Source organism: Salmo salar, chromosome ssa12 (genome assembly GCF_905237065.1).
Source record: "Salmo salar chromosome ssa12, Ssal_v3.1, whole genome shotgun sequence".
NCBI lineage: Eukaryota > Metazoa > Chordata > Actinopteri > Salmoniformes > Salmonidae > Salmo > Salmo salar.
The window spans coordinates 78821182-78830610 of record NC_059453.1 but is presented as its reverse complement, the minus strand read 5'-3'; the positions used below and the strand labels follow the sequence as shown (position 1 = coordinate 78830610).

The 9429-nt window shown below is 43.8% G+C and overlaps 1 protein-coding gene across 2 annotated transcripts in view; it reads right to left on the bottom strand.

Moving 5' to 3' along the window:
* Nucleotides 1-1210: 1210 nt before the first annotated feature.
* Nucleotides 1211-9429, bottom strand: part of LOC106565788 (rho GTPase-activating protein 39) — a 56382-nt gene continuing 48163 nt past the window's right edge. Inside the window, exons 4-10 of one of the 2 annotated variants that reach the window (XM_014133315.2) lie at nt 7723-8341; nt 7451-7540; nt 5400-5473; nt 4808-5007; nt 3370-3461; nt 3119-3288; nt 1211-2845 (exon numbers count right to left, since the gene is read on the bottom strand). In XM_014133315.2, the coding sequence (XP_013988790.2) occupies nt 2651-2845; nt 3119-3288; nt 3370-3461; nt 4808-5007; nt 5400-5473; nt 7451-7540; nt 7723-8341 (1440 nt within the window). In that variant the 3' untranslated portion in view covers nt 1211-2650. Of the gene's footprint in view, nt 2846-3118; nt 3289-3369; nt 3462-4807; nt 5262-5399; nt 5474-7450; nt 7541-7722; nt 8342-9429 lie in introns of those variants that run through there. The other variant, XM_045691798.1, reaches the window with a different exon arrangement.

The following is a 9429-nucleotide window of genomic DNA, read 5'->3' as shown; positions in this document are numbered from 1 at the left end:
TACAGATCAGTGCTGTGTTTACTGACGACCAAATGAAGCATTCAATAAAAATAAAACCCTCGCTACAATCAAAGATGGGGGAGGTTTAATTAATGCTGTGGGGTTGCTTTGCTGCCTCTGGTACTGGGGGCCTTCGGTGTGTGCAAGGCATCATGAAATCAGCAGATGATCAGGTGTTTTTAAATCCAATGTTCAACCCAGTGTCTGCATTGAAGGTTGTCAGTCTTCCATCTGGACAACGACCCCCAAACACACATAAAAAAGCACTCAGGAATGGTTAAGAAGAGATGCTGGACTGTTCTGGAGTGGTCAGCGAAGAGTCCAGGGCTGGTTTCCCAAAAGCACATTAAGGCTAAGTTCATCGTTAGAACCATTGAACTTAGCCTTAAGATGCTTTTGGTTAACCGGGCCCAGATCTGAGTCACATCCAAATCCTATGGTGAGATCTGAAAACAGCAGTTGGTGGAGGGCACCTCTCAAATATCAAAGAAGAAGAGCAGGTTGCTGCTGACAAGTGGGCCAAATTGTTGAAAAGTGCAGCAAGATCATTGATGGCTATAAGAAGTTTGTGTGCAGTTATCTTGGCCTAAGGTTGTGCAACCAAGTACTAGCTCCAGGGTGCCCATAATTATGTCCATGCCATTTCATTATTTTCCTAATTATAATTGCAAATTTAAGTTCACAAAAAGAACATTGGTTCTGCAATGTTGAAAATCCAATAACAAGCGACCAAATGTTTTTATAAATCTCAACTTATAAGAAATCGGGAATTATTTAAGAAGTGCAAGGGTGCCAATATATTTGGCCGCAACTGTATATGGCTCTGACTTGTACCGCAAGCCAATTATTTAATGTTTTATTTTTACAGTCTGTCTATACTGCATGTACTTCCAATGGCAAATTGACATCAATAGTAGGCTAGGCTATTTGACATCTTATCACTCAGCACATTTATCATGCTATTATTTCTTGAATTAGTGCTCTCTTTTTTATTCCAGGCAAAATGTTCTTTATTTAGAAACATGGTTTTTATCCCAATCATATTGTTAATTTCATTTTCTGCAACTTCTGCTCTACATGATGTAAAAAAAATTGTCATACAAGATATTTGGACCAGACATGAATGTAGAGAGTACCATGGGGCAATACCCTCAATCAATAATAGAAAACTTTGTTATACACTTATCCAGTAAATCAATGATGACCGTTCTACAATGAAACAAACCTTTATTTTCCATGAACAGTCCTTCCATAGAATAACAGAGGCTATGTTCACATAATAAACACACACACGAGTGGTTGAATCAGTACTATATTCAAAGGCAAGCTTACAGCAAGGAAATGAACAGTAATTAAAAAAATAAAAAATGTTTCTCTATTGCAACAGGAATATTCACCTTTACCCTGGATCATTTAAAACAATACACCCATAGATCTTACTATTTACAAGCATTATTTACATTAGCAAAGCCTCCAGGGACAGTCTTATCTACATCACCGGAGTGCCCCATCCATAGTTTTGGAGCACGTAAAAATCAGACTTTCAGGTAGACCGGGAAGCAGAGAGCAGTTATCACTAAAACTATTTTAACAGAACACCTAAACCAAAAGATCTACAGACCAAAGAAAATGTGACAGTAGTACTTTATACATTTGTTTATGCCTCTTTCAATGAGATATTGGTTTATCGTCTTGAATAGATCTCCCATACACACAGTACAACACATACATGTACCAGACAGTATACATTTACAACCTCCTTCCTCAGCAGTTTAACACCAGAAGGTTTTTAATGCAGAACACCCTCTCCACAGACCACTAAAAAGGGCATTTCTTACAGTTTGTACTTTGACACGAAGGCTCTGACTGTACAGTATATTAAAATAGCTGTGGTGGTACTCTGCCGCTTCAGATAAAATCATCAACATAGCATTGAGACTAATGCAGGCTCTTGTTAATACAACTACTAAAAACATCACAGACAAGCTTATTTCCAAGGAGACGTTTTAAATATATTTTCCCCCTCATCACACACACACACACGCACGCAAAAACACACACACAGCCCGACAAAAGAGGCCAAATATCAACATGATTTCTATGTAGATATAAATAAGGCAGGGACCCCGGTTCTGTTTGTCAGTTTCCTGATGACAAAGTCCATCCTATACAAACCATATGAAACTCCTTCTGAGCAGCCCACATATCCAGTGAAACAATAGCACTTCACATTCAGTCATAAGGACATTTAGATTTCACATTCAGTTAAAAAAAAGTCATCAAAATGAACTGGATAAAAACCGGTACCTGTGAAGAAATTTGTAGTCTTTTTGAGTGCCATCATTGTGGGGTTCCCATCACAGAACACAATGTCTCCTCTGCAGTCAGCACATACAGTATGTATTGCTCTGCAGCCAGAAAGTAGAACAGAGGGTGGGTCCAATGCCAAGTGACAGTATTAAAGATGCACTCCAGGATCTTAAGCACAACAAATTCATAACATGTAGTATGATTTTCCAGTGCATGTGCATGTGCTGCTGCTTTGTGCTTTCAGACCAGTCAATGGAGTGGGGCAGGCTTCATACAGAAAAGCAGAATGAATCTCTCTGTGACCATGGGGCATGTGATGTCAGGGAAGGCAGGAGTCAGTCTATACAACACCCTCAATGAAAGTGGTGTCCAGGTGAACGATGAGCATGCGCAGGAAGGACATCTCCTTGCGTGTGTTCTCAAAGATGATTAGTGGATCATCAGACTGGCAGCGGAGGCAGTTTGGTGCCATCACCATGGCAAGGTTATTGACATCCATCTTAGTAACAGACACATTGGCAGGCTGAGTAAACACCTGGGGATAATTAGTGGAGGACAGGGAGAGAAATTGTGAGGGACAGAATCTTGAAACTGAGATTGACCATATTCTGTATTAATGATACAGACAATGAATGACTAAGGACAAGTTCATGAGTTTGTAGTAATTTGTTCCATTTCAACTGCCTGAGCAATGACCATGTCTCCAAGGTTGAATATGATAATAGTTGTATGACAGGATGACTGTCTAGTGTTGTCCTGGACAGGTACAGTGCATTAGCTGTAGTGTTCAGTGTCGTGTGATGATTACCTGCAGGAAGTGGATGAAGTAGCACAGCACCAGTCTGTTGAGCTCAGGCAGGCACTGGACAACATTGACAGCTGCCACAGGGTCATCATAGTTATTGACACACTGCTTGTAGAAGGCCATGGGGATGAGAGGCTCCTCCAACTCACGATACCAAAGCTTCATAAGGGAGGCTGGAAGAGAGAGGGACAGTGTTAACACTAGTGCACACGAGCATGCACACACCCAGATAACAGAGGTACAGACTACCTCACCAGGTACGTTGGGGTCTGAGAGGTTTTCTGGGATCCTCCATTGGTCGACCTGAAGCTTAAGTGCGTTGACTTCATCGATATCTCCTGGCACCCTACAGAAAAAGCAGAATTCAATATTCAGTATAATTCAGTACTCAGTTGCACTGCAAGGCCACTAGGGGGAACTATAACCCCACAATTAAAAATCGAATGTTGAGTGGCTGGTTGACGTCTAACTGCTGTCATTTTCTCGTAATTTTACATAACGAATTGGTTTGCAAATTACGGCCGGTACTCTGTTCTATGGATGGGCATTTGAAATGATTTCACTATTCAAATAATATCATTACATTGTTTCGGATATCCGGATAGTCGGTTTTTTTGTATTTTTTTTTTTTAAATGTTTGAAGCAAATACACACGGCAGAGGTAAACAGTGGACATGCTGCTTTTCGCCGGTAGTTTGGCTAACAGCAACAGTGAAAGAGAGGTCTGATTTTTGCCATGAGAGAACTGATTCTGTTACTAAAAGGTTTTCTGGTGAGTATTTTATATTGATCTGTGTTTATTTAATTTAATTATTTCACCTTTATTTATTTAACCAGGTAGGCCAGTTGAGAACAAGTTCTCATTTACAACTGCGACCTGGCCAGACACTGTGTTAGGTATTGCGGAAACTATGTTAGGTGAGCGCCTGTAATTGCTATTTGAAGTGGGGAAAATAGCATACCGATGCGCAGCAGTAGCTCAACGCACGCTATAAAAACTACATTCAAAAATGTGTTTTATTACGTTTCAAATGTCATGGTATATCACTTTAGCTCATATTTAATTTAGACAAAGCTTTTCATTGTAACCAAAAAATTAACAAGTAATCAAATCCTAATGTCCGTTCAGATATCCGGACATTCGATTAAGCAGGTGCGAAGTACTCTTGGCCAGCAAACGCTACCGATGTGTCTGAGCCTTAAAATCGTATGGAATTGAATCAGCTACAGAAAGACCAAACAAAGACTAACTACACATTAAACATTGCTGGTCTCCAGGGGCTCTTGAGCTGTGGTAGGCAATGTTTGCTCTGTTTTCTGTCTCTGTACAGTAGGCTGCACAGGGAACATTGGCTTTAAACTGTACCGCTTCAGGAGACCACCCACCAAGGCTGACGCATACATTTGTCTAGATACTCACTTTGTCTAGATCTCCTCTTATGACTGCTACCTTGCTAAACACACAACACTACCTCACACCTCATTGGTGAATACCAGGGCTGAGGTCCATTCCATTTCCAGATCATTCAGGAAGTACACTGAAATTCCAATTCTCTTCAATGCTTTTCAATTAGGAAAATGTGGAATTGGAATTTCATTTACTTTCTGAATTGAAATGTAATTCACCCTAACCCTGGTGAATACACCAAGTCCAATGAGGTGATTGGCTGACCTCCTGTCCGTCAGTCTCACCTGAAGATGCCCTCGGTCTGGGCCCCTCCCAGTGCCAGGACGTATTGGGAGAGCTGCACCTGTACCCAGGGTAGCTTCCTGTCTGGGAAGAGTTCACTCTGGCGCTCCATCACCTCGTCCAGGGAGCTGCCGAACAGGGAGGGGGTCACGATGGCCCGTCTGCTGTGGTCAATCTCCTCCAGAGTGGGCTTACGAAGACCCTGCAGGGGAGGTTCACAGAGCGTGACTACTAGGACATTTTGTGCTGTACATGTATGACTATGTCTATGACTGTCGACATTAAAGATGATATCTGGAATAGACTATAACTATGTCTTATCTTTATGTTAAAGCCTTTGACTGTCCCAATAAGGATCTATCCATGTCTATCCATGATAATGTTTCTGACTAATGTCCATGTTTATGTATTTAGCATTACTTATCTCTCTATCAACATCTGTATTGGTTCGGTCCACTGTGGATATTAAAAAAAGAGGGAAATTCAGGGCGGGGTTATGTTTTGACTGCATTCCGTCATTTTTTGACTATTGCCCAAGGCTTCCCCACTTGTTGACATTCCCCACCCCCTTTCCCTGCTCATATCTCTAATCACCTTTTTGCCTCCAGTTATGGCCACTTTCTGTAGTTTGCGATAGCAGAACTTTGCGTACGAGCTGATAGGTAGACCTGTAAAGAGTGAAGGAAGACAGGGCCACTGTAAAACTGAGGAATGAGACTCATGGGAAATACAGCTCTCATTGTAGCTGCAGTTCACACCTTCACACATACATCCTCTCAGTGAGGGAATCATTCCAACCGAGCCAACATATAAAGGGTTAAACAATTCCTCACTAAAAGGACAAGCTATTTGTTCCCACAGATGTCAGATATTTCCAAGGAGGTAATTGAAGAGACATGTTCGCAGTGTGATTCTGCCATATGGGGATCAGAGCATACACGTCTCAACTGTCACTGTATAGTAAGAAAATCTGGGAGACTGGAGTCAGCCAACCAGCCAGCACATCATGTCCCAGGTGATTCATCAGACAGACACTTAGGACACCGGAGGGAGCAGAGGTATCCCTACCTACATAAACCAGGCTTCCACTCCCCCCCGAGCCTCCCCATCACACCCATGGGGTCCCGTCCATTGCCCTTCCTTCCCAGAGAACTCTCTCTCAGGTGACTGAACCCTGGCCAGATGTAGAACTTTGTGCTGCAATGAAAAACATCCTTACCGGAATGTACCTGAAAGCCCCTAGATTTATAGCAAACAGGTGACGGACTCCCATGCATGTTCACAGCCATCGTTAATCTGGCCCCGTTTGACTATAATTACAGAGATCATACCGATATTTTCCCTCTTGATCTCTGAGAAAACACACTGTTTTACCCAAGACTCCCTGAATTCACTAGTCAAGAGAGGAAGAAAATAAAGACTTGGGTTCTTTTCTTTACCCAGCCTGAGAGCAGGTTTGAACACCAGTGGTGGTCCAAATGAACATGTTGTTTTGATAAGGCAGAAGCAACAACAAAGCAACCAGAGCCCGTGAGAAATCACTACTCATTAGAGGATTAAGAGCACAAGGCAGAGAATGTGATGACACCTGCCAACACATGGGTTCAGAAAGTATCTCAGATTCTCCAAGGGGTCTGTTTAGTCAGTGTTGCTACCTCAGTCAAGTCTCATTTCATAGCTAAGTGTTTCAACCCAAGTAAGCAAGGCCGGCCTCAGCCCAGCCTTGGCCCAAGAGAAGCCCAGGCCAGGCCAGGCCCAGACAAGAGGCCTCCAGTTCCCACACGTGACTCCCTCCCACCCCTCTGCTCACAGCTGCTCCGTGCCGTGGTCACAACATCACCCTTCATTTCAGCTCGTCTATCCATCGAACAGACAGCAGCTCTCATTGTGCTGTTTGTGAGGAGGCTTTCCCCTGTGGTTGGCTGGTGGGCCCACATCGTGAGTAATGTAATAGCCCTCTCCCTCAAGTCATTATTCCAGCCAATATCTGAAAACCTCTTCAGTGAGTCACACCCATGAAGGGTAACCATTCCTCATGGCTTATGTGTCACTGACGTTGTCCAGTGTATAGGTTGGTGGCACAGTCATTGCTGTACAATGTGTGTGAGTTCACTAGTGTGGTCAATGCCACGAGATGAGTATAGGTCCTCGCTGATGACACTATCAAGGCTGGTATTGTGGGTTACCCTAATGGGGTAATGTGTAGTGGCTAGGCTTTCCTTAAATCATTGATGGACACGTAATGTGGGACTGCCAGAGAGAACCACTAACATGGCTCCCATGTCATCATTCAGCTCTTTTATCACCTCCTGTTGTATTTTGTGAAAACTATTCATAATCTACCAGGGAAACTCTGCATATCAGCATGGTAGTCAAGTGACATAGTATGAATTTCCATTTCACTCCAAATTCTTCACATATCATTACACATTTCTATTTCACTCCAAATTCTTCATCTGCAGTGAGATAGATATGAACCATGTTTGGTTTGTAATGGTTTCTAACCCATAAGGAAATAACAGACAATCTTGACAAGTTACAAATTATTGGTCTCTCACTTCAGCACTCACTAACAGACTTCCTCCTTGGCAACTTTGGAAAACACCCCCCATACTAAACATGAATCTTAGTGATCTCAGACCTACCTTCTTCATCTGTGTTCTGTTTCCGTTTCTTTCTGGACTTTGAGTTCTTCTTCAGTTTCATGTCTTGCTGCTCTAGTATGAACTGAGTTACTGGAAACCAGAAGGCAGAGGTTAAAGGACTATTCAGAAAACCTAATAACATCCACAAAGAGCAAACAGAAGAGATGAGAAAAAACCCAATTCAAACCATCACACCCCTCAAACTAGGCCTGTCATGCTGATAATGACACCCATAGACAGAGTGACGGAGGAATCAGGGATATACGACCCACCCTGTTTCTTGTCGCTGCTCGGATCCGAGTGCCTCTGGATGTATCCCTCCAGGTAGCAGCGGAACTTGGGCGAGGGAGCAAAGAAGGCCAGGCTGACGGCCATCAGCTCCCAGCCTGCAGCCAGGCTCCTTGGGCTGGTGTTGCCTGTGGTCTGCCTCACCAGCTGCACATACAGCTCGTCCCTCAGGCCCTGCGTGCCCCAGCACTTAGTGATGATGAGCAGGGCAGTGTGGCGGCGGTCTAGGCGGGAGGGTCTGTCTCCCATGTAGGCCTGGACCAGCTTGAACATCTCACAGGCCTCCTTCCTCACAGCGCGGTCGCTGGTCACCAGCATGGGCTTCTTGATGGAGCCGCGGTTCCAGGAGAGCATGTTGGCGATGGAGACACGGCGGCGGAACAGGCCCTGGGTGTGCATGTTCAGGTGCTTGATGGCCCAGTCCGCCATGCCTGAGGTGTCTGTAGTCGGGGGCTGGCGCAGGGTGGCGTAAGAGAGCTGGTGGTAGGAGCCTCCTATTCCTCCTCCCTCTCTGTTGTCATGGGGGCCCAGTGAGCCTGTTTGTCCATCCACCGTACCTTTCTTCTTGCTGTCCAACTGAGCCTTCAGTTCCAGGGTCCCCGCCTTCAGGAGAAAGAGAGAGGGAGAGAGAAAGTATCAGTGCAGCAGTATGTATGTATGCACTGTATGTCCACAGCTGCAGTCTCCTCAGTGTAGATGAGCTGCCATTCCACTGCTCTGCAGTTTTGAGGGCTCCAGGGGGAATTACTGCAGGATAGGCACATTAATTCTCTAAAGACGGAAAGGAACCACATCACCCATAAATGCCCCAATATCCACATTGGCCTTTTTCGTCAGGAGCAGGTGAGGAGCCCCTACTGCTGTTCTGCCCCGACCCACCTCTCCTTCAACACTACATGTGCAAATCCACCATCTGATCCCAAGTGGGATTTCTGCCTATAAGGAGCCCTATCCAGTCACAGCCCCTTCACAGTGAAAACCAAACCAGTAATCCAGCTCTGGTCAGCCTCAGAGAAACATCCAGGAACAAGAAGAAACCCAGGCCAAATCAAAGCAGGAATTTACTATCTGAACATAAAATGTTATACATATTTCTTCAATGTGACCATGATGTAATATGGGGTTGGAATGTGCCAAAGATCCTAATTTACATTTAGGGTTCCTGATTAAATAGTGTAGATCTCCAGATTTGGGTTTGGCAGTACTTCTTTATGGTCATATGGACTTCATGGTCTTAAATGAGTGGCATGGGTGACTGTTTAAGATCAAATGGAACAAGGCAAAGGAACACTGACAGTATGAATTATATCTTCTATAATTCCCCCTCTTTTATACTGATAGCTTTAAGATGCCCCATGACACGGTAGTAATTCAACTCTGCATTTCTATTTAAGGAGGCCAATCATGTCCAAAGTCCTTAAATTCAGATTTCAATATGAAACATTCAGGGTTGTATATACAGATTACACAGTTAAAACCGATCACATTTCCGTGCTGGCTTTAAACCTCTGGATTCACTGGGTTTTGAAAAAGAAGCAAATCTTCTGCTTCTCTACAGTGGAAAGGATAGAACAATACAGGCAAAGCTATACAGGGGTATAGTCAACAACCAGAAGTGTGTGTGTGAGCATTCTGTACGTGCATATCTGTGATATAACAGCAGGTCCATGGAGTATTCAAGAACTGGCTTA